Raw genomic sequence first — 25,888 nt, 5'->3', positions numbered from 1 at the left:
TGGCCTTGGAGTACGGAATGAAGCAGGGCAAAAGGCTAATAGCGTTTTGCCAAGAGAATGCACTGGTCATAGCAAACACCCTCTTCCAACAACACAAGAGAGGACTACACATGGACATCACCAGATGGCCAACACTGAAATCAGATTTACTTCTGTATCCTAGAGCAATGCCTGCAGGCATTTAGTGGATACTAGTTGAATAGGTGGATGATCAAATTAATTACCTTCAGATACTGGGAGAGTGGGCTTCCCAGGTGGCACTTAGTGGTAAGGAACCTGCCTGCCAGTGTAGGTTCGATCCCTGGGTCAGGAAGATCCCCTGGAGGAGGGCATAACAGTTCACTCCAGTATTCTTGCCTGGAGAATCCCATGGACAGAGGAGCCTGGTGGGCTACAGTCCATAGGGTTGCAAAGAGTCCAACACTACTGAAGCAACTTAGGACCCTCACATGCACTGGGAGGGCATGTGCCAAACTCCAGTGGTCACAAAAGCAGAAGTATGTCATGGACTGTATTCGTTTTTTGTGGCTGCTGTAACAAATTATTGTAAAATTAGTGACTTCGCACAAACTTCTTATCTATAGTCTATGGATCAGAAGCCTGACACGAGCCTCATTTGGCTAAAATCAAGGTCTTGGCAGGGCTACTCTCCTTCTGGAGGCTCCAAGCTAGAATCCATTTCCCTGACTTCTACAGCTTCTGGAAGCTGCCTGTACTCCTTGACCTGAGGGTCCCTTCCTCCATCTTCCAGGCCAGCAAAGGCAGGTTTAGTCTTCCTCACATCACATTGCTCTGATCTTCTCTTCTGCCTCTTTCCTCTTTTAAAGACCCTTGTGATTCCACTGGGTCCACCTGGGTGGTCCAGGTTGATTTCTTTAAAGTAAGCTGACCAACAATCTTAGTCCCACTTGCAACTTAATTCCTGTTTGCCATGTAAACTAACATATTCACAGGTTCTGGGGATCAGGACGTGGACTTCTTTGGGGATCCATTTTTCTCCTTACCATAAGGACTAACAAGTAAGACATTTTGCCTAGAGCCTAAGGTTTGAGCTGCCAGTAGTGAAATAAAAAACAAAAATTTAATCAAGAATGGCCATGGTTGTCACGATTTTTTATGTGGGCTTACATGGGAGGTACTGGGAAGTTACTCAAGGCTTTGTAGTCATGTGTTGGAACTGAGGCTTCAGGAGATGAAGATGGACTTAACAGCAAGTATTTGGAAGGAGATTGATGTTTACCTCTTTAAAAGCAATTGACTTTTATTTCCCTCTTATACATACAGAAAGCTAGGTTCTTATTTAGAATTTCCTAAACAAAGCAGAGTCCATTTATGGTGTCTTTTTAAAAACCATCCTGTCATATTACACATGTGTACAGTGCATATATAGAGAGACTCATAAATCCCTGTTACACAGACACACTCACCCTCACACACACACACACTTCCTCATACATTCCCCCTCTGCTTCTCTTTGTACTTGAGATCTCTTTTCTGTGGTACTTGGTAGCCCTTTTTTTTTTTCCCCTGCCCTGGCACACCCAAGTGACTTGTATCTTCCCACCAGTAACACAGGCTTATTTACTCAGGCAGTGATTCTCACAGGGGTCATTCTGTCAGTATAAACCTTCTCTAGTAGGTACGTAAGAACCTCTAGTGAGATACATAGAGTTTGAAAACGTCTGCCCTCCTTCAGTTTAACCATCACTCCACAGTGGCTGTGATTTGATATAACTTCCTAGAATTGTTCTTCTCCCTGACCCCCACTGAGAATCTAGTGGATATGGAATACCTGGTTTTGAGTAGAGTCTGAGAATTTCTTACCTTTTTAATTAACTTGTTTGGCTGCTCCAGATCTTCATTGTAGCACATGGGATCTTTGATCTTCATTGTGGGATCTTTAGTCTTGACGTGTGGAATCTAGTTTCTGTTCCAGGGATCGAACCCAGGCCCCTTGCATTGGGAGCACAGAGTCTTAGCCACTGGACCTCCAGGGAAGTGCCCCAGAATTTCTTACCCTTTGATTAACCTATTTAAATCAGCACCATCCATTAGAACTTTCAGAGATGACAGAACTGTTCTAATATATCTGTACTGCCCAATATGGTAGCCACAGCCACATGAGGCTATGTGCTCTTAAAATGTAGATGTATAGGAAAAACAGAGGACCCAGTAGGAGGATGGGCAATGAATAGATGGTAGCTCCTACTTTCATTTTGAATTGCCTTTTAAAATTTTTTTAGTTTATTTTTGGGTGGGCTAGGGCTTTGTTGCTTCACAAACTTTTCTCCAGTTGCGTGCAGCTTGGGGGAGCTACCCTTTAGCTGTGGTGCTCAGGCTCCTCTTTGCACTGGCTTGTCTTGTAGTGGAGCACAGGCTCTAGGGCACTTGGGCTTTAGTAGTTGCGGCTCCCAGGCTCTAGATCACAGGCGCAATAGTTTAGGTGCTCCGAGTCACGTGGGATCTTCCCTGATCAGGGATGGAACCCACATCCCCTGCATTACAGGTGGATTCTTTACCACTGAGCCACCTGTGAAGCTCTGAATTACTTTTTAAGTTATTTATTTTTTTAGTTTTTGTAGTAATCAAACTGGTTCACATGGGTATAATTGTACTCATCTTTTACCTATCCTCATTTTGATTGATGACTAAATATTTGATTGAAGTGTTATTCCTGGGTCTCCTGACAAATAATTTTTGCTCTTGCCTCTGTTCTCTTTCCTGATAAATACATAAATGCATGTGCGCTAAGGTGCTTGTCATGTCTGACTCTTTGTGAACTTATGGACTGTACCCAACCAGGCTCCTCTGTCCAAGGGATTCTCCAGGCAAGAATACTAGAATCAGTTGCCATGTGCTCCTCCAGGGGATCTTCCTGACCCAGGGATTGAACCCAAGTCTCTTTTTTCTCCTGCATTGGCACACAAGTTCTTTACCACTAACGCCACCAAGGAAGCCCGAATATATTCATACATACATATATGAATATATGTAAACTTTACTGAGACATAATTCACATAGGATACAATTCAGTTACAGTTTACAATTTGATAGCTTTTGTGTAGCAATTTGTAGCTTTTCATCACATCAGAAAGTGATGAAAACTATCACCACAACTGCTTTTAAACATTTTCATCACCCCTAAAAAATCATCAGCAGTCCCTCCCCAATTCTCTATACCTATCACCCCCCTGCCCTAGCCATTTGCTAATATACTTTCCTGTCTGTATGCATTTATCTATTCTGAGCATTTCATACTGGTGAAATCATATAATATGTGGTCCTTTGTTAGTGATTTCTTTTACTTAGGATGATGTTGTTCCTGTTTATTTATGCTGTAGCGTGTTGTAGTACTTTAGTTCTGTTTATTGTCAACTAGTATTGTATTGTGTGACTATGCCACATTTTATTGACCCATTCATTGGTTCATGGTATTTGGATTGTTTCCACTTTGTTACTATCAATGACGTAACTGTGAACATTTATGCTTAAGATTTTGTATGAACATATATTTTCATTTCTCTTGGACATATGTGGAAGGAGTGGAATTGTTATATAATAACTCTGTTTAACTTTTAAAGTAACTGCCAGACTGTTTTCCAAAGTGGCTACACTATTTTACTTTCCTACCAGAAATATATGAGGATTCCAATTTCTCCACAACCTCACAAACATTTATTATCTTTTTTATTATAACCATCCTAGTAGGTATGAAGTAATATCTCCTTATGGTTTTGATTTGCATTTCCCCATTGGCTAATAATGTTGAGCATCTTTTCATGTGCTCATTGGTCATTTGAATATCTTTGGAGAAATGTCTATTCTTGCCCATTTTTTAAATCAAGGAATTTGTCTTCCTCTGTCCTTTTAATGTGGCCTGAACAGGATGCTGATATGCTCACTGGTGATGAACAGGTATGGAAGGAAGTCCAAGAATCCCTGAAAAAAATTGAAGAACTGAAGGCACACTGGAGTATCCTTTTACCTGTGGACTGAGTTGTTCATAGGATTGCTTCCTTACCGGTTGGAGCCTGGTATTAATGAATTCAAGTCCAGGGTTTGACCTCTCCATGAGCCAGAGAGCTTCATTCTGTTCCACACTCACAGGCTGCATCCCTGACCCCAGCCAACAATTTCAGCAATGGCGAGGAAAGATTGCAGTAAGGTCAACGTGAATTCCTCACCATCATTAGTTGATAATCAAAATTTATAGCCAGGATTAGTAGGATAGTATGGAATATGCTCTTTACATATGTACAAAGTAACAAATTCTGGATTCCCTTCCTCCCATGACCTACATCTCTATAATGTATAACTTAAAATCCTTATAATTTAATGACTATAGTCAGCCATGACTACAGTGGTAGTCAGAGTTGCTGCACAGGACATTTTCTTGGCATAAATAGTAAGGACCGTGAGTGGGTCACATTTTAGAGTAAGGAGAGACCGTATATGATGGAGGTCCTCTGGGAAGGCTCCACCGATGTTATACTATGTGAAAAGTAGCCCAAATCAGGGACAGGGCTTAGATAGTCAGAGGCTAAGAGGGAGCCACTTGCGGTAGTGGAATTAGCTTGAGCAAAAATGTGACAAAAAGAAACCACAAGGTAGGGAGAAAGAGACTAAGGTAGATTAAAAAAAAGATTGCAAAACATTGTCAGATAAATTATATCCCAGGCGCTAAGAAAATCTACAGATGAGGTTTCCAAAGTACAGTGTTCTTTAAGGAATTGTAAAAGAGCAGGAGAGGCAGTTAGACAAATGTTCCTATTTTTTAAAGGTGAAATAAGTAATTTCTGAAATCTATAGTCCAGTGAGATTTTGTTGTTGGCAGTTTTGGTAAAGAATCTCAAGCTAGTGACCAAAGGAATGGAGAGGAAGCTGTGATCACCAGGATGCTGCAGGGGTTCATTAAGAGCCAGTGAGTTCACAGAGTCATGGCTTTCTTTGGTAAAGTTTGTATGTAGACTTCAGAAAGAGATTTGATTTTAAAAAGTAACCAAGAGATTTCTGCTAGATGCTAGTGTGACCAGACGTCTCATTAAATGGTTGAATAGCCATACTGCAAAACTGATGCTTAATGGATCACTAATGCTGTGGAGTACTCTGTTCTCAAACCAGTCCTCTTCCACCTTTGATTCAGCACCTTGTCTGAGGATGCAGAGCAGAGGTTCATCAAATTCTCAGAAGTATATGGAATGGAAGGATGGCAGAGGTGGGATGACAAAATCAAGAGCTCAAAAGATCTTTGAAGGTTTGAATGATGCAATGATGCCTGAGATGAAGATGAAATTCAACAAAAGGGTATCTCACATCTTCTATTTGGGCCAAAAAGTTCAAGTGTATAAATATATATAAAGTTTGACAACAGAATTTGTGAAAGAATTTTAAGGTTTTTAGTAAACATCAAAATTCAATAAAGCTTAAGAGTATGATATAATCCCCCCCCCCCCCCCAGGAAAAAAAAAACAAAACACTCCTGTGATCTTGGACTCCATTAATAGAACTAGAGAATAGAAAATGAGAAAGGTAATAGTATTAGTCCGACCATATCTAAAATTTTCTCTTCGGTTTGGGGTAGGACACATAGAAAGGGATAAAGAAGAAAATGAGTTTTGAGGCATGGAACCAGGATCAAGTGGTATTTGAAACTCTGCAGACAGGATGGGAGACAATTGGAAAGCAGTCGAATCTGAGAGCAAGAGGACGGTTCTCAGGCCCAGAGAGCTGTTGTTACACTGCAGAAAAGACTTGTTCTGTGTAGTGCCCTGCAGAGAAATTAGGGCCCAAGGATGATCAGTTCAGTCTCAGTGGGATGAGTTTTACTGACAGCATTGTGCCAGGTGCCTTACTGGTTATAACCCACTTATGGTCCAGGCAGGATTAAGAAGACACAAGCCTGCACTCCCAGCCCTCATGAGTAGTTGGGTAGTAAATACATAGATTAATATTTGAGGGACATTGAAAGCACAGCAGTCAACTTTGGGAGGTTAAAGAAGGTTTCACAGAGGAGGCGACTTCCTGGGAGGGTTAGGAGGAGTTTACCAGGCAGGCGGTGGAGAAGGGGAGACCCTGAGGGAGAAGCCTGTGCACACATGGAGGTGCAGCCACCTGCGGCCCAATTACAGTTGTTCAGTGTGAGACGGGAACGCGGTCGGGCCTTGCTTCAGTGTCTTGCACTGGACTAGATGTTATGTGTAGGCTCGGGGACCACGGGAGGATTGTAAGCAGTGGACGATGGTAAGAGCCCAGGGTTGTCAGTCTTTGAGTCTCAAGGAGTTAACTCCCAGGTGGATTCACTGTGTTCCCCTTTCTCTTTCCCCGTTAATTTTCTTAACAGTCATGGGAAACTCTGCAGAAAGGTGCCTGTCCTGGCATCAGTACTCTTTTCTCTTCAGATAGGCTGTCTGCCCTGCTCTCCTCACTGGAACAGAATGGCTTGTGGTAAACACCCAGCAAATGCCAGGGACTCAATTTTTGAGCAAACATTATACATGTCAGCATTAGCTTGGGAGAAAAGCCGCTTAGTTAAAATTATTCCATTTTTTTGCTCACTGAGGTGTTTTTACAGGAAAGGTTTGCCTTGTTTGCCAGGAGACTTGCCAGTGTTGCGAAGGAAAGTCGCCATGTGGTTCCTGCCAGCTTGCTGTGGCATAAAGCAGATGTATTCCTATCAGCGGCTGCATCTGGTTTTTACTTCCAAGGCTTGTCACCTCAAACCTCTTTAAAATGAGTTGGAGCATATATAAATGAATAGGCAAATAATAATGGCAGTCTCACAACTTGATGTTAAAATAAGGTCAGAGTCTTGCCACAGAAATGTCTGGGCATTGTGTAAGAGACAGTTGTTCCTCCTGATAATCCATCACATATCTAATCCTAGGATGAAAAGCCACAGAGGTTAGCCTGGAGTTTGTTACAAAACCAGTGCATTGCCTAAGACACCGCCTCCCCCAGCTTCTAGGGAATACATGCAGTAAACTTTAAGCACACATGTCAGATGAGTAAAACAGAAAGCCACCAAGTCACTTTTCTTCAGTAAATGTACCTCTTGCAAGACCACAGTTAACTCCTCAAAGACAGGACTCGGCCTAAAGTGATAGAGTATCATGTACAGAAATGCTCATTAGCCGTGCATTTTGGTGCTTGAAGTTCTACCCAGGTAGTCAGGCCTGTAGTCCCAGGTATTCTGCCTTCAGACGATTATATATTTCTTGTGAGGATTAATAAAGATATGAGCTCTTGTAGGGGTTAGGGGAGAATGGATACATGTATGTGTATGGCTGGGTCCCTTTGCTGTTCGCCTGAAACTACCACAACATTAATTGGCTGTAATATTAGTGATGATTCTTGAGTCGTGTCCGACTCTTTGCCACCCCATGGACTATAGCACCCCCAGGCTCCTCTGTCCATGGAATTCTCCAGGCAAGACTACTGGAGTGGGTAGGCATTCCCTTCTCCAGGGGATCTTCCTGACCCAGGAATCAAACCCAGGTCTCCTGCATTGCAGGCAGACTCTTTAGCTTCTGAGCCACCAGGGAAGCCCCTCCCCAATACAAAATAAAATAAAAAGTTAAAAAAGAAAGATACAAGCTCCCACTCACACAGCTGACTTGATTGGTTTATTTAAACTGTTTACTAATGTGTTGGAAAGCAGTGCCCTGAGAGTCTGAATGCTGGAAGAAGTAGATCTGGCTGAGCACACACACATTGTATTATAGACTTGGATCACTTTTGTTTTATACTCAAAAAAATTTGAGATCCAGTAGAATGGATTTCTTTCAATTGCTTCCCCTTGTGTGCGCCTTTGGGTTGTGTTTTTGGCTTCATATATGCTCAAGGTTCAAACGACACAGAAGCAAGAATGAGCTCCTCCTTTATTAAAAGGAATCTCTCTAAAGCTTCTTTAATTTCAGAAGAGTTTTGAAACAGCAGCTAGCAGAGTAAATAATTATAAAGTGAACTTAGTCTTTAGCTCAGTTTAATAAATAGCTGCATTCATTTGAGGACTGGGTTTCAAGAGAATTCATCTAGTAGGACTAGGAAGGAAGAATGACTCTCTGAAAGTCTAATCCCCCAAAGCACAGGCTTGGTTGGAAGACGGTTTGTTGATGTAAACAGAATTTCCTTCTCTGAGACACCACTTACATGTTTTTGTTTCTCGAGTGTGTTTTCAGGCAGCTCATCTGTGCAAAATAATGGGCACTTCCTTCCCTCCTGTGCCTGGGAGCTCTTCAGCCTTGTAGAGACTCTCATTTTACTTTTGTTTTCCCTTGATGAACACAATGAATCCTTAACTGAGGTTAATAACAGAGTGGGAACAGGTTCTGGCCATGTGCCAGTCGATCATAAGCAGTAACGCTGAGCGGCTTCCTGATATCAACATCTACCAGCTGAAGGTGCTCGACTGCGCCATGGACGCCTGCATTAACCTCGGGCTCCTGGAGGAGGCGCTGTTCTACGGCATCCGCACCATGGAGCCTTACAGGTGAGTCGGGGGGACAGGCTAGAGTGAGGGGTGAAGGCTCGAAAATGTGACCTCATGCTCATCACTGCGGCTTTAGAAGCGTGTTGCATCTGCTGCTCGCTCTGTGTGTAAAGCCAAACCTTTGTTCATTGATGCATTCATTCATCATCTATAAAGTTCCTTCCATGTGTCAGACCTGGGTCTGTGCAGGGACTAATGAGACGCTGTCTTTCTGTGGAGCCAGTGATTCTAATAAAGTGCGCTGCTCGAGGTGGCAAAGGCAAGTGCAGAGCCTGGGGCAGGGGAGCAGAGAGGAGTGCAGCACAGAGGTAGCTTGCGGGTGGGGCTGTGGCATTAGCTCTGCTGATCCAGGAGAGGACGCGGTGGGGGGCCCTCGGTCTGGCTGACAGCAATGCTGGTTTCTTTCACTTCTCAGGGCTTCATGGTTCTTGGGGTGCCTTCACTTGAATCGTTTGACCTCCTAACTGCCTTATGACCCAAGCTGGAGAGCAGGGAGACAGCCCTCTCAAACACATCATTGAGTCAGAGGAAGGAACTGTTGGTCATTGTTTCTTGACTGGTTTCAGCTCCTCCAGGCCAGTGTGTGTTTCACCCCAGATCAGAGGAACTTTGGGAGGAATAGCAGTGTTAAAGTCAGGTGCTGAGAATTTGACACTGGTGGGTGTGGGAGCCTGGTTTGCAGTGGGCTAAGAACCTAAAGCTGTGGAGGTGATGGAATTCCAGTTGAGCTATTTCAAATCCTGAAAGATGATGCTGTGAAAAGTGCTGCACTCAATATGCCAGCAAATCTGGAAAACTCAGCAGTGGCCACAGAACTGGAAAAGGTCAGTTTTCATTCCAATCCCAAAGAAAGGCAATGCCAAAGAATGTTCAAACTGCCGCACAGTTGTATTCATCTCACACACTAGCAAAGTCATGCTCAAAATTCTCCAAGCCAGCCTTCAACAGGATGTGAACCGTGAACTTCCAGATGGTCAAGCTGGATTTAGAAAAGACAGAGGAACCAGAGATCAAATTGCCAACATCCACTGGATCATCAAAAAGGCAAGAGAGTTCCAGAAAAACATCCGCTTTTGCTTTAGTGATTACGCCAAAGCCTTTGACTGTGTGGATCACAACAAGCTGTGGAAAATTCTTAAAGAGATGAGAATACCAGACCACCTGACCTGCCTCCTGAGAAATCTGTATGCAGGGCAGGAAGCAACAGTTAGAACTGGACATGGAACAACAGACTGGTTCCAAATCAGGAAAGGAGTACGTCAAGGCTGTATATTGTCACCCTGCTTATTTAACTTACATGCAGAGTACATCATGAGAAGTGCTGGACTGGATGAAGCACAAGCTGGAATCAAGATTGCTGGGAGAAATATCAATAACCTCAGATATGCAGATGACACCACCCTTATGGCAGAAAGCAAAGAACAACAAAAGAGCCTCTTGATGAAAGTGAAAGAGGAGAGTGAAAAAGTTGACTTAAAGCTCAACATTCAGAAAACTAAGATCATGGCATCTGGTCCCATCACTTCATGGCAAATAGATGGGGAAACAGTGGAGACAGTGACAGACCTTTTCCTGGGTTCCAAAATCACTGCAGCCATTAAATTAAAAGATGCTTGCTCCATTGGAAGAAAATCTCTGACCAACCTAGACAGCATATGAAAAGGCAGAGACATTACTTTACCAACAAAGGTCCATCTAGTCAAAGCAATGGTTTCTCCAGTAGTCATGTATGGATGTGAGAGTTGGACTATAAAGAAAGTTGAGTGCCGAAGAATTGATGCTTTTGAACTGTGGTGTGGGAGAAGACTCTTGAGAGTCCCTTGGACTGCAAGGAGATCCAACCAGTCCATCCTAAAGGAGATTAGTCCTGGGTGTTCATTGGAAGAACTGATGTTGAAGCTGAAACTCCAATATTTTGGCCACCTGATGCAAAGAATGGACTCATTGGAAAAGACCCTGATGCTGGGAAAGATTGAAGGCAGGAGGAGAAGGGGATGACAGAGGATGAGATGGTTGGATGACATCACTAATGTCATGAGTTTGAATAAACTCTGGGAGTTGGTGATGGACAGGGAAGCCTGGCATGCTGCAGTCCATGGGGTCACAGAGTCAGACACGACTGAGCAACTGAACTGAACTGAAGAACCTAAGTTTGGAAGATGAGCTAGATCAGTCTAGAATAAGGACACAGAGACATACATACCACCATCTGAGGTTGGAATAGCCATCTCCAGCATGAAACAAGGTCACTGAGTGTGGTGAAGGTGCCTTGAAAGCATCTGAGACCTGCAGGAGTTGGAGGTGGGGGGTAGTTTCCTGGGGGAAGCAGGGGCGCTGTTCCAGGCAGACGTCGAGTTTCTCAACTCTGAAGACAGTATGATGTCAGCCCTAAGGGACTGAGCAGAGGGAGGATCCAGTCTAGACTTATGCAACATGGACAATAGGCAGGGGAGTGGTCCTTAGGGAAGGAGGAGAGAGAAGCAGAGCCCAGGGTGCCATCTGTCTGCACTTGAGGAAGAGCCTCGAAAGACAATGGAGTGGGGAAGTTACCAGGATCCACATGATAAGAACAGAAGCAGGTCCAGGGTCTAGAATATCAGTTCAGGCAAAGGAAGGAAGCTGGAAATGACACGCTTGGTCAGGAAGCCAGGAGCATGGTGCAGATCCACCAGCCAGGTGCATGGCAGAAGTCCACAGGCCAGCCACGGCACCCGGGTGACCCTGAGGGTGTTTTTCAGAGCTTCTCTAGGTGGTTTCTTCCTCTGCCTTGTGGTTGAACAGCTTTGGAATCCAGACTGTGAGTCAGCTTTAATCAAACTTTTAAGAGATTGCCTTGAGGGCTGAGACTGTAGACTTTCCCATGAGCGTGAAATGTCTGTTAGATATGATAAATCTTGTGGGTTCTCAGAAAATAGGAATTGAATACAAAGAGATAAGGCTTCGTTCACTTTCTGAGCCTCTGTGTTGCAATGAGAGGCAGGTTGGGGACGGTTGGTGTTACCTCTCTGAACTCAGGGCTGGGTCTCAGGACGCTGAACTGCAGGCTGCCTGATGAGTGAATGAATGCCAGCCAGGAGACAGAAAATCCTCCTTCCTCCAGACCTCCCTTGGCAGCCACTCACCCCATGCTGCTGGCTGGGCTGGACGCACTGACCCTTCCTACCCATCCTCCCCTTCCTTTCTGCAGCCAAGCTACTCCCACCCCTGGTGCAGAAACATACATTGGTCCCCTGATTCATTAAGAAGGCAGCGCGCCTTCGAGGGAGCTCTTTCTGCACATACTTTTGAATCCTCCTTTCTCCATACCCACTGAGGCTTCTCTGAAGGACTTTCTTACCCCTTCATTAACTGGCAGTTTCACCAACTTAAATTTGAATCAAACAAAGAGGCCTTTGTTGTAAGTGAGGCCAGGTCCACCAGAATGTACTCCATGTTGTTTGGAATACATTTGCTTATTATGTTTCTCTGGTGTTTGGCAGGTCAGGTTCACTCTGTAAATGTACCCTCTGTTCTTAGGCTGGGTGACATGTTTCCAAGCTTCCCTCCATTTTTCTTCCTGGAGCTTGTTACGGAGTTACTCTATGGTGTTCTGTATTTCAAGAAATCAAATCTGCAGCGATCCACTTCAAATGAGTGGGAACTGAACGGTTTGCTTTCGGAGCTATAGCAGAGAAGACAATGAGTAACCCAGAACCAACAGAATTAAGAGAAAGGAGAGAGGGGTGGATGCTGGCAGACTTGGTCTTTTTTCCCCTCAAGCCCTTTAACAATCGTAGACTGTGAGGTGGGAATCCCAAAGTGGGCAGTGGGTTTTGACCCACTCAGCAGCCTACACCATCTCCCAGCAGATGCTCTTTGTTTTTTGTGTTAGCCCCTCAGTCATGTCCAACTCTTTGCAACGCCATGGACTATATAGCTCACCAGACTCCTCTGTGGAATTCTTCAGGCAAGAATACTGAAGTGGGTTGCCAATTCCTCCTCCAGGGGATCTTCCTGACCAGGGTCTTCTGCATTGCAGGCAGATTCTTTACCATCTGAGCCACCACGGAAGCCCAGCAGATGCTCCGGGGGGGCTTTTTGTCCACCTGTAGCCAAGGTCATGGGCGGTTAGGCATGCCTTACTGAGAGGTGACTGGGTTGCCGTCTGCTGTAACAGGTTTACAATGTTGATATTACCATTTTAAACAACTAGATTGAGGTCAAGACTCTCATAGAGATTTTGTCACTGCTGACCTTGGTGAAATCGTAACTGCCAACCTGAGAGAAGGTGTCCATTATTCCATTTTTATCCAATACAAGTCAATGCATTGCCCTCAGCTCCCTTCTTGCCCCTCCATTTATTTTTACTCAATAGAAGTTCCTTTTATGATGCAACATAAAATATCAAGTTCTTTATGTTCCATAAAGCAATTTAGAATTAATTCACATAGGACAAAATGTGTAATCTTGAGTATTGACTCATAATACGTCCCCTGAGGGTATCTGTGCATGTATCTCTGGTTATATATTCAGGGTCATCTGTCCCTTAGCACTGCAAACATTAAGCAGAACGAAAGTAAGTTAAAGATACTTCACTAATTTTATTTAAAAATTTAATTCTGTCAAAACTCAGCCATATGATAAATTGGGTCCTGCAAGTTAGTTTGCCAGTTGGTAGTTTAGAACTTGGAAAGCATTTTCTGTTTTTTTTTTTTTCTTTTTTTTCCATTTATTTTTATTAGTTGGAGGCTAATTACTTTACAATATTGTAGTGGTTTTTGCCATACATTGACATGAATCAGCCATGGATTTACATGTGTTTACATGTTTTCCCCATCCCAATCCCCCTTCCCACCTCCCTCCCCATCCCATCCCATCCCTCTGGGTAGAAAGCATTTTCTTATTGAAGAAGGTGTTACAGATCATGCTGAAGTCCCCTGGACCAGCCCGTGAAAGTCTGCTCAGCATCATCAATGTAGACCATAAATTTTAAAAAAAGAAAGAAAGAAATAGAAAAAACAAAATTGTACATGGTTTTAAAAACTAAGATTTGAATTATGTTGAATACAAATGAAACTTGATTTTCTTTAGGAACCAGAGGATGATATGGAAATATAGAGGCTTTTTAAGGCTTCAAGTAGTACTTTCAAGATATTTACACATTCTGTTAATTTTTATGGTAAGAATAATGTATACTTTTAGGAAAGGACATTTTCAAAACAATGGAAAGGTAAAAAACCGCCCTCATCTTTCACACTCCTGTCCTACTCCCTAATGATAGCCATGGTGAGTTTCTTTCTGAACTTTTCAATGTGTGAGGCACTCATCTGAATATATTTCAAAGCCCCACTATCCCCTTCTTTCCTCACTTTCCCCTCCTTTCCTCACTTTCTCTCTTCTTCTTGTCTTTCTTAGGAAGAGACTTGGTCCCAATCCTGATCTATTAAATATGCCTACTAGCGTGGCGGGTGGGGAAAGAAAGGTGAGAAGGAGAAAAAGAATATAGAAGCCAGTGGAATTCTCCTCTGTGGAAGAGAGAGAAGGAAAAAAAATAGGGTCTCTCTCTGTCTCATGTTCTATAACTGACTTTTTTCACTTTATAATCAATGTGGACATCTGGGCCTCATTCTGTATCTATTCTCTTTAACAGACAGCTAGTGTATCATCTCATGAGTATACCATAATTCATCCCTCTCATTTCCATGTATGTTTAACATCTCAGACAATACTATGATTAACAGCCATGTACTTGTATTCTTGTGTTCCTGTGTGACTGAATCCATAGGGTGAGTCCACATGGTAAATTCCTTAAACGCTAATTTGCTCTAGCAAAGGTGATGTTCATTTTCAATGTAGATAAATATTACCAATTTGTGTCCCCCATCCACCAAAATGTCTCTCTTTCTTCCAAAGGATTAAGAATGGATGGCATGATCTTGCTGATATCTGATTTAAATTTCAATTCACAATATATAAGGACCTTCTGATTTCCCTGATCAAGGTCTGCTCTTATAGAGTGAGGTTTGCTTGGACTGATTTACTTGTCCACAAGTAGTGCTGGGTATGACATTTTGTAAATTACCTTTAAAGATGCAGAAGAACAGGCATGATGAAGGATCTTAAGCGTGAGTGCGTATATGATGGTGCCATGACCTGAGAAAGAAGGGGGTATGAAATCCTCCTCAGGGGAAAGAAAGCATGAAAGAGTAAGATTTCATCTTAGGTCAGTTTCTGTGCTTTGTTGTCAGGAAAAAAAAAAATGGTGGGAAGAATGGAAGTAAACTGCAGCTAGTGGTCTGTGTACATGACATAGTTACAAGCACGAGTTTGTAAATCAGACATTGCCAGTAATTACATAGCAGCCGCCTCCATTTACATTTTGCCAGTAATTTTTAACTTTTCCCTCAGAAGCTTTAGCAGATAAGTTAATGAAATGTAAGCTTTCATCAGAGCAGTACCTTCTACTGTTTTCAAACTGGCTTTTCTTCTGAAGATGTACAGTTGGTCTTTTGTGGGGTTTTTGTCATCCATCAATGTGACGTTCTCGTCTGGGAGCCAGCAGGGCGTGTGCGTGCACGTTACCCGGGTGCATTCACTCACTCAGCACTTCTCTGGGCCCGCTCTGTTCTTCCTTCACGTTTCTATGTCACACAGACCTTGTGAGATGGCTCCAGGAGGATGCTCCTCTCCATATCCCTGTCACCGAAGCTCATCCCTAGACCGCAGGGTCTTGTGTGGTAAGACTTCCCTCAGCCACACTCCTAGAGGAGGACCCAGAAAATCAAGCCAAGCCAGGTCTCCACCCAGGAGCGGCCGCGAGCATCTGAGTTTCACCCAGTGCTCTGTTCACTCACCTTGTTTGCCATCTACCTTCCATGCTGAGGTTTACAGAATTATTTCACCCAATGAATGAACAAATGTTTTATTCTCTGCTTACTGATGTGGACAGTAATCCCTTAGCCACTTAGTCATTTTTTTTATACATTGTAATTTTCAATTAAAGTATCTTTGGTGGCCAACCCCCCGTATAAGATTTTTTGAGCCCTGTGTGCATGTTTGTGTAAAGCACAGAGTTACCCAATACCTCTAATCACAGCCTCTCTCTTTGCTGCCAGTTCTGTGAGCTTCATTTCTTAGCCATTGCCTCTTGTCTTGACACTGGGGCAGTGACCACCTGCTTGGCTGTGGGGGGACGGTTCCATTGATATCTAAGTGCTCTTAATTTTACCCATTTGATAGCAGACCTTTAATTTAATACCAAAGACTGTCTTTTTTTGGGGGGGGGGAAATTATTTATTTATTTGTTTTTGGCTAGGCTGGGTCTTCGTTACTGTGCGAGTTACTCTTTAGCTGTGGTGCACGGGCTTCTCGTTGCGGAGCACAGGCTCTAGGCATCCAGGCTCAGGAGTTGCAGCTCCCAGGGTCTTGAGCACAGGCTCAGTAGTGGTGGAGTGTGGGCTTAGTTGCCCTGTGGCATGTGGGATGTTCCTGGCTTAGGGACTGATCCCGTGTCTCCTGCCTTGGCAGGAGAACTCTTCACCAGTGAGCCGTCAGGGAGGCCCCCAGAGGGCTCTTTTAATTTAAAATCTAGAAATATAACAAAAGGAGAACGCAAAGGCAGAGAGGGGAAAGAAGACAGTGAGGACAGCACCTACGATGAGCTGCAGCAGTTCAGGTGCACCTGTGTTTACTAAACTACTGACCGGAGCTCCTGCCGACTTACTCCCATTTTCCAGGCGTGCATAACCTGGAGCTAGTGTGAGCCTGTTGGTAGAATAAAGGAGAGCAGGATAAGCAGTTTCTCTCACTGTACTTTTCTCAGGGCAGAAGAAAAATGAAAACATCTCACCTTCAGTGGTCCACTCCTCTCAAAGTACCCTAACTTCCCCTTTCGCTATAACCATCTTGCTGAAGATGCCACCTGTATGTTTGGGGAAAGACCTATTTATCGACAGTATATGCTGGATGGTTCCAGTTATATATGAGAATAACCCAGCTTCGTGGTCTTGGTTCTGAAAGAAATAAAGGACAGTCTGTGCTTGGAGTTGGCATGAGGCTCTGACAGTCTCTGAAAGAGATGAGGGGTGGCCACGGGCCCATCCATCCTTCTTGATGCAGCGGTTCCTCTGTCTGTGACTGCCACCCAGGCTCTCTGGCCTCTGAACAAGGGCTGCAGATTTTTCCAGAGCCCCTAGCTCAAAACAGGCTTAGGTCATGGGCCAGCTTCAAAAACCAAGTCTTCATCCAACCTGGCTATTCCCAAATAACTGGGTACTGCTGGTATATGTACAGCCCCTGCTGGGAAGGGAAGGTGACCCACACATTGCCCCCAACATGTTGTTCATAGCAGAACACACATAAAACCCACACTTCCTCCTGCCTCCTGGCCGTACTGCTTCTGATGTTTGTCTCCTGGCTACAGGAGGGCCACCCCCTGATCATCTTTCAGAGGCCCCACCTTCTGCTTTGTCCTGGATCCTAGTGTTGAAATCTTTGCTGAACTTTATTCGGGCCCCCATCCTACCCCCCACCCAGTCCCATGCTTGAGTTATTAGATCAGCCCATTGCCCATAGCCACATTCTTCCTCTCAGACAAGAAGATCCTGCAGCCTCAGGCCAACCTCATCTGTTCCCACTCTTACTTTGACTCTTGGAACCCCAGGCCAGGTGGGGATATAGAACCTACCTCTCCTCTGTTGCATTTGTCTGATTCTCAGTAAACAACCTCCCCGTGGCATCAGATGAAAGCCACTCTCCACCCTGGGATCAGGTACCTGCCCAGGAAGGCATTTCATCTTCTGCATTCCCCAGTGTGTATCCTCTGAGAAATGGTGTTCAGTCCTCCTGTTTATGAAAGCATTTCCAGAAGAAAAACATTTCTCATTCCATTTCACACTTTTTTTTTTTTTAACTTTCATAAGCCATCGCTGAGTACTTTGACTTTGCTGACAGAAATCTTCCGTTTCTTATTACAACAAATTGTACCCTGAGCAGCAGGATATCAAATCCTAGGAAATCTTTTGGGATGCGTTGAATTTCTCCTGTTGACTCAATCTCTTGCTTGGCTGCCCCTGCAGGCACATAGCTGCTATCTCTTTTCCTTTTTCTTAGCTCTTGGAAGAGAAAGTAGGAAAAAAAAACAAAAAAAATCCCATTTTCCTCTGTAGGGAGCCAACAGAAAATCAGGCAGGCCTGAGAAATGGGAAGTGACAGATACAACTTAAGAAGGTTCAAAAAGAATCCATGAAAACCAACCTTAATTTCATATAAATACATGTTTTATAATTAAACAAAAAAAATTTTTTTTTCACATTCTATTTATCTGTGTTATTTGAGTGAAGTCCATACTGAGTTTTCAGAAATTCTCCAAGGATAGATGAATGGACCTTGGATTAAATTGCACCAGTAAAGCTGATTTATCAAGCTTCATACATTTGATCACTTACAGAGAATGGTGATGGCAATTTGTAAGGAACAGTAAGAGGTCCTTGAAATAAATGAAAGATGGGGAGTAAATAGCCCCCAAAATGATAGGACCCAATTCTTGAGAGAGCCAGGTTATTTTGAGCTGGAACAATATCCTTCGGCCTAGATAGTTCAAAGCTCATAAGCTCATGAGAACATGAAAAGTGAGTGTTAGTCGCTGAGTCCTGTCGGACTCTTTGGACCCCATGGACAGTAGCCTCGGTCTATGGAATTCTCCAGGCACGAATACTGGAATGGGTAGCCATTTCCCTCTTCAGGGGATCTTTCCAATCCAGGGATCCAACCTTGGTCTCCTGCATTGCAGGCAGGTTCTTTACTGTATAAGCCACCAGCATACTGCCTGGGGGAAAAAATGTGTGATATGTTCAAGGGATGCAACCCAGCCAGGGACGAGGAAACTGGCGTGCAAGGGGGCGGCAGTCTGCGGCCTTGAACAGCGCCGAGGGCGGGGCCCTGGGGGGCGCGAGGGGAGTGGAGACAGCACCGGCTCTACAAAGAACGCAGGGCCGATGGAAGTGGTGCTTCCCACACAAAGCGCACGAATCACGCGATTACACTGCCCTTCAGATTAAAGAGAAACAAATTGGCTCTTGCTTGTAATGGGAACTATCACCTTAATATCCTCCCGGAGTGAGATAAATCGGTTTCAGCCGTCACAGAAGCATCCGCCAGCTATCCTTTAGCATCATCTTTTGAGAGGACCGGGTGAGAGGACGGTAAGAGCTCTCCTCCACCTTTCAGCTTCCCTCCACTGAAAAGTAATTGCTCTTATTTATTAAGAGCCTCCTGTGGACCAGGCAGCTTGCTCGTCCTTCTCATCCTCTCTGCACAGTGAGCAGGAAGTTAGCCTGCCCTGTCCTCCACACGCGGAGGCTGAGGATGAGACCTAGGTGACTTGCAATCTCCGTGGCAGAGCTGGGGTTCAGACTCGGGCCTTATATTTATTTATTTTATTGTGATTATAATTTTCCAGAAGAGTGTTTGAGTCAGCTTGACTCCGGATCTGCTTGATTATAAAAGTCAGGGTTGTTTCTACACTGTAGACGGCTGAATAGTCTTCCCAGCTCCACCACCCTGCCTTCCTGCTACATGAATCTATCATGATTCTTTTTGTTACAAGTGACAGAAACCCAACTCAGGCTGCCTAAGCATTGAAGGGAGTTTGCTGCCCACAGAACCGCTCAGCCAGAGTTGCTGTGACAGAAGTCGGAGGTCCAGGCTGGGTCATCAGTTGGGTCTCTGCCTCTCTTACTCCTAGTCCTTCCTTCCTCCTCTCCCCACATCTGTTTCTCTCTGCTCCGTCCTCTGTGTTGCCTTTATTCTTTACCACACAGGCCATCTCCCCACAATGCAGTAGAGACGATGGCTTCCAGTAGCCCCTGTTCACGTTCTCCTAGCTCTGTGACAAAAGAAGAGGTATTTCCTCTAGCTCTAAATTTTATTTTTTTTTATTTTTTGGCCATGCCATGTAGCATGTGGGATCTTAGTCCCCTGACTAGGGATCAAACCTGCAGCCCCTGCAGTGGAAGTGGGAAGTCACTGGATTGCCTGGACGTCCCTCTAGCTCCACATTTAGGAGTATGTGCTTTGGGTGGACTTGTTTGGCACCTTTGGGTCTCATGCCCTCTGCTGCCTGGACCAAGGGGAGATGATAGGCTGGCAGCCCTTCCAGTAACAAGGTGGGGGATGGACAGAAAGTATTCAAAAGCTTGGGTAGTGGGTGAATGACTGACAAAGTAGAATGTTCTCCACTGTACTAGTATACTCAGAGATGGTCTAGTAAAAATTTTGGAAAGAAAAAAATTCATATATATTACCATGTGTAAAATAGATGGTGCTCACACGTGTCCAACTCTTTGTGACCCCATGGTCTGTAGCCCGCAAAGCTCCTCTGTCCATGGGATTCTGCTGGCAAGAATACTGGAGTGGGGTGCCATTTCCTCCTCCAGGGGATCTTCCCCACCCAGGGATCGAACCCACGTCTCTTGAGTCTCCTGCAGGTAGATTCTTTACCACTTGTACCACCTAAGAAGCCTGTGTAAAATAGATATGGCATAGGGGGCTCAGCCCCATGCTCTGTGACAACCTAGAGGAGGGTGATGGGGGCAGGTGGGGGTGGGAGGGAGATTTAAGAGGGAAGGGATATATGTTTACTTGTGACTGATTCACATTGTTCTACAGCGGAAACCAATGCAACATTGTAAAGCAATTATCCTCCAATTAAAAATAAATTAAAAAAAGAAAAATCACAAGGTGGGAAAGAGAGTCCAAAGGCTGATAAATTAAAAGTTATGACATGGGAGAGAAAGAAAAGAAAGCATTGTACTGTTAAAGTTATGAATTAGGAATGAAGTTCTGCAAAAGCAGATTCCTTGAATTTTAAAAGGAGCAGCGGGATTCAGTTGGACCAGAACACAAGCTAGCTGCTTAAGAAGTCTGCTGTAACAGGAACGGGTGGGTCAGGGTGCTGGTGAGGCCCTACGTGAGGCAGAGAAGTTGTGTGAGAAAGTGTACGCGATGGCAGCATGTGATCATCTTGTGCAGGGTTTTCAGTCCCTGTGTGTATTACCTGTTTCTGGCTGTAGGCACCAAGGAACATAACCAGAATGCATTCAGTTTGGAAGTGCTGCAGAAAGAGTACACTTTGATTTCATCAAAGTGTTTGATAATGTCTTCTGGTACATTTCCTATAGATGGAAAAAATGGGCTAGTAAAGTTGGTTTATGCCTTTTAAACAGCCATTTCTGAACTGTTGCCATTAACAGATTGATAGACTCCTTTGGGCAAACATATAATGGTATGTGCCTCAAAGCTCCACTTTTTTGGTTCTGAATCAACATTTTTATTAAAGACTTAATGAGATGAATACATAGGAGTTATGTGTATCAAATTTGCAAGGGATGCAAAGCTGAGTAGAATAATTAATACTTTGGAGGACTAAACCAAACTTCAGAATTATCTCCTTAATTAGAAACATTTGGCCAATACCAACAACATGAACTTAAACAGGAATACACGAAAAAGTCTGCATTTGTGTTGAAAAAATTCAGTAACAGGCTGGAGAGTTTTTGTAGTATTTTGTAGTAGATAATTTTTGGATGCCCCACCAGCATTAATTCCTCCATTCTTTTTCTTAATAGAACCTCAGATGTCCTAGCCATGTAGTTTATATGTGATTGATTGACCACAGGGGCAGTTCATGATTAGCTTAAGCTAGAAAATCATATTTCTTTGGTCTCCTGACTCAAGCCAGACCAGTTAGAGCCAATGATGGTCTATTCTTAGACTTTTATTTGCAATATTAAGAAAGCAAACTTCCCTTTCCTATGCCTCATGATAAAGGAAGCATATGGCTGCAGGAGATGCAGGCTGCTAGGTTATAAAGAGAGAGAATGGAGAGGAAACCCAGGAAGCACAGGTAAGGAGTGGAGAGAGATCCTGGTTCCCGTTGCTTAAGCATTGCCTGAAACCAAATTCAGCCCTGTAGTATTGAGTTACACAACACTTAGGCTGATAAGTGTCATTTCTTATCAGCCAGTTTGAATTGGACTTCTTGGCTCATATAATGTAAAGAATCCTAACTGCTCTCTGTAGGGGGTGGGGGTTGCAGGAGACGAGTGCCGTGCGATGGCCAAGAAAGATGATGCCGCCTTATACTGCAGGTGCAAGTCACTCAGTCGTGTCCCACTCTTTGCTACTGCATCAACTGTACAGTCCATGGAATACTCCAGGCTAGAACACTGGAGTGGGTAGTCTTTCCCTCCTCCAGGGGATCTTCCCAACCCAAGGATCGAACCCAGGTCTCCCGCATTGCAGGCCAGTTCTTTACCAGCTGAGCCTGTATACTGCATGATTGTACGTAATTGGAAGAGACTGGATACACGCATCCACCGCACTGTGTCTAGAGAGTTCCTCACTGAGAGTGACCAGAATGAGAAGAATCTTGTAGTGACATTATATGAGAAATGGTGGATGAAAAACGGAGAGGTTTTACCACAAGGTGAAGAGATTTGTGAAGGAATAGGAGACCCGTTACAAGTTTTCAGATTTAGTGAATTTCAGCTGTAAGTGTAGGAAGGGGGAGAAGGAAATGGCAACCCACTCCAGTGTTGTTGCCTGGAGAATCCCAGGGACGGCGGAGCCTGGTGGGCTGCCATCTATGGGGTCGCACAGGGTCGGACACGACTGAAGTGACTTAGCAGCGGCAGCAGCAGTGTAGGAAAGGAGTAGGCTCTTCCTCATAACCCGAGGAGGAGGAGCTAGGATGTAGGACTTGGAATTAGAAGACGACACTTAGCATGCCAGGATATTAGGAAGAGCGGTTTATGACAATTCAGGTACCCAATAGTGGCCCGTTCTGTTCTGAAGAGTAGTAAATTACCCATCTTTGGAAGTGTGTGCACAACAGGTGACCATCATTTGGAATTTTATCAAAATAATTCCCTTATTAGGTGGGAAGCTTGTCCAGATGAGCTTTAATGTCCTTTTTGGCTGAGATTGTGAGTTTCAAAACCCTCCAAAACCTCTTCAGTTTTAGTCACAAATAAAGTACAAAAACAACCAACTCAACTCTGATTTTCCATTGCCTCGATTATCATTAAGTTATGAATGATACATAATTTTCCTTCCTCTGCCTGGCTCTAAGAGAACATCCTGAGGGTAAGTGTAGCTATGATAGCTTGTAATCTTTTTCTATAACTTGGTAGGTGGTAGAATAGTATATATAATAATGCATAGAGAGAATAATATATATCATTCTATATATAATAATATAGTTATAATATATACATTATTAGTCTACCACCTACTAAGTATTAGTCACTCAGTCTTGTCCAACTCTTTGAGACCCCATGGACTGGGGCTTGCCAGGCTCTTCTGTCCGTGGAATTCTCTAGGCAAGAGTACTGGAGTGGGTTGCCATTTCCTTCTCCAGGAGATCTTCCCAACCCAGGGATCTAACCGGGTCTCCAGCATTACAGACAGACTCTTTACCTTCTGAGCCACCAAGGAAGCTCACCACCTACTAAGTGGTGTATATGTATATGTATATATAACAGAGTGGGGCTTCCCTGGGAAGGTATAGAATTGCAGGAGGTATAGAATCTGCCTGCAATGCAGGAAACCCGGGTTTGATCCCTTCCTGATCTCAGGTCAGGAAGATCCTCTGGAGAAGAGAATGGCTACCCACTCCAGTATTCTTGCCTGGAGTGTCCCATGGACAGAGGAGCCTGGCAGGCTACAGTCCATGGGGGTCACTAAGAGTTGGACATGGCTGAGCAACTAATACTTTCACAGAGTGATATTGCTTATGTTATATGTATGTATACATATACACTGATATATATATATATATATATATACACACACACACACACATATTCATTCATATATATTTTAAAGGATACATTTCTCATCAGTTGCATTTTTTAAAATTGAAACAGTTGCTAACCTCTAGAAAGTGAGAGATTTTTACACTTTAAAAAGCCTGAATTTCTAGCTTTGCTTGGGGAGTCGGAAGTCCTGGTGACAGTGGAAGCATTACTCGCTGGGCAGGGCAGCAGTGGCTTTTTAAACCTGGCTTGTGCTCTGTCCATTGCCAAGGTTCCCCCCGTTCCCAGACCAGGCCAGCTTCAGCTTCACTCAGCCGCCTCCTCTCCGTCCCGGTGGGCTTGTCGATGTGTGATCTCTGCCCCGAATGTTGCCTTTTTCCCTCCTAGCCCTGAGCTGGCAGTTACCACAGAAGCCACTGGGAGTAGGAGAGAATTAAGATGTGGAGGCACGCTGCTTCTCAGACCCAGAGAACATGGAAGGAGAAAAAGAAAGCTGACACTTCATTCTCACCTGTTAGTTTTCTATGACAATACAAGGTTTTAATTTTAAAATTTAATAGAAAATGTGGCATTTTTCACTCTTAGAAATGGATGAATAGAACATAAGAGTTTACAGATTTATAAAAATGTAGCATCTGGGTAAACGTTAACTACCTTTTCCCATTGGTTCCCTTGTTATCAGTTTCTAATGAACTCATAGTCTACTATTCCCCAGGACCTCTGATGCACACACATGACCCCATTCTTGTTATGTTTCCCAAAGTATGTTCCCTGGGGATAATTATTCTTTTGATCTGATGTGAAAAAACATTCTGGTCAAGTGAGTCTGGAAAAAGGTAAGATAAAAAACCAAAAATGGCTTCAGGTCAATTTGCTGAAAATCAATTACTGGTAGCCAGCTCACTAAACACCAGTTCCATGATAGACCTGTTTGCCACATATGCCAAATTTACCAATGATGATCTAGCAGCTTTTTAAAAAAATGATCAGTCTGATGAATGGACCTTGAAAGATACTTTTCTGAATATGAACTAATACTGAGATGTTCTCCAAGATGTTGGGAAAATACAAATTCTGGAATGCTAGCAAAAATGAAAATTCAGTTTATTTGAAAAACTCCTACTTGAAATAGTACACTTTTTCTATCTAATGGTTTGACATTTCATATGTGACAGGATTGCTTCAGCTATATTTGATTTTTTTCTATACTGTCAAAATGTCATTTAAAAAATTTTTTTAACATTTTAAGCATTTTTAACATTCTTTCTAAGATTTGTTTACCAATTCCTTAAAAGCTTATTAGCCTTAGTTCTGTATTTCTATCAATTTAGAATTTAAATTCAACTTAATTACTTTAAAATTCTGGTATCTTTAGGGAGCTTTTGAATTTATATTTAATTTAAATGTTTAACTGCTAGACATACTAAACTATGGCTGATAAGCCACTGAAGGAATTATGGAATAGACAAACTTTACATGCTTGACATTTTAAACAAAGTTAAAAAAAAACATTCAGAAACATCCAAAAGAAACCAGAAGCAACCTAAACAATCTTATTTGTGGGAAAGTATCCATTTCTATTAATTTATATTTTACTAACTTTTTGCAAGTTTAATACTTCTTTGCCACTTGAACATTTCTGTCGAAACTTTGAAGACATTCCCACTATAAGTCATGTCCTGAAGGGAAAAAAATGACAGTTGGTAAGTTTGTTAAAATCAGCAAATAGTTCATCAAATTTATCTTGCAGTGACTTGACCTGCTTTCAGATGGAGTTAAACTGATTTCTTTTGTGCAGAACTTCTCAAGGTTTTTAATAAACTAGTGTACATTTTTTTTTAACTAGTGTACATTTTGAATGTCTAGAAGAGGCATTTAGAATAAGATGATAGTTTTCAGTCTCAAACAATTGCAAGAGCCACAAACCATGAAGGAGTGAGTTTCACACCACTACTTGGGTGACGGGTTGGCTTCGCTTTGGTGCTTTGGGGCTTTGTATTTAAGTCCCATTAATTAGATTTTAAAACTTTTTAAAACCTTGTATCTTGTTTTTAAAATAACAGGCTTCTGCCTCCCTACTTTCAAGGTTGCTTCTTAAGAGCAACTTTTTAAAAACATTGTTTTCAGTATTTCTGATAGTTATTTTGATACCTCTGAATAATGTTTTTAGATTTAGGTTTGTGTATTACCTAATAAATTATCAACCCCTGGCTAAGAAAAACTAAAACTCTACCTTATACTATCCTCTTTTCTCTATCCTTCCTCTTTCTTTCCATTACAAAATTATATTGTTTAATTATCTTAATGGATACCTGTGAAACTTAAAGCAATATACTGAAATTTCTATTTCTCATTCTATCCACTTCAGGCATGTCCCTTGGTTTCCCACTCTATTAGATGGAGATTTAGTATTCCTGTTCTTGATGAAGAATTAAGATATAAAATTCTCATCAAAATGACTTTCAATGGCCATTTTAAAAGCCTGCTACCCTGTCTTCTAAGATCTATTATTTCTGATTCTACTTGGATTTGGGTTTCTTTGTTGATCATCATTTTATCTTTCTGTAAGTTTTTAGGCTCTATTCTTCTGTTTGATGTTCTGAAA

General features: G+C 43.0%; 1 protein-coding gene across 2 annotated transcripts in view; it reads left to right on the top strand.

Annotated features, from left to right (window-relative positions):
- The window catches only part of SMYD3 (SET and MYND domain containing 3), a 726,401-nt gene that overhangs the window by 614,351 nt on the left and 86,162 nt on the right, over positions 1 to 25,888 (top strand). For both annotated transcript variants that reach the window (XM_043485558.1, XM_043485559.1), the window contains 2 exons: positions 3,886 to 3,973; positions 8,314 to 8,488. In XM_043485558.1, the coding sequence (XP_043341493.1) occupies positions 3,886 to 3,973; positions 8,314 to 8,488 (263 nt within the window). The remainder of the gene's footprint in view (positions 1 to 3,885; positions 3,974 to 8,313; positions 8,489 to 25,888) is intronic.

This window comes from Cervus canadensis, chromosome 13 (genome assembly GCF_019320065.1).
Source record: "Cervus canadensis isolate Bull #8, Minnesota chromosome 13, ASM1932006v1, whole genome shotgun sequence".
Classification (NCBI taxonomy): domain Eukaryota; kingdom Metazoa; phylum Chordata; class Mammalia; order Artiodactyla; family Cervidae; genus Cervus; species Cervus canadensis.
This window is presented reverse-complemented; position numbering and strand designations above follow the sequence as displayed.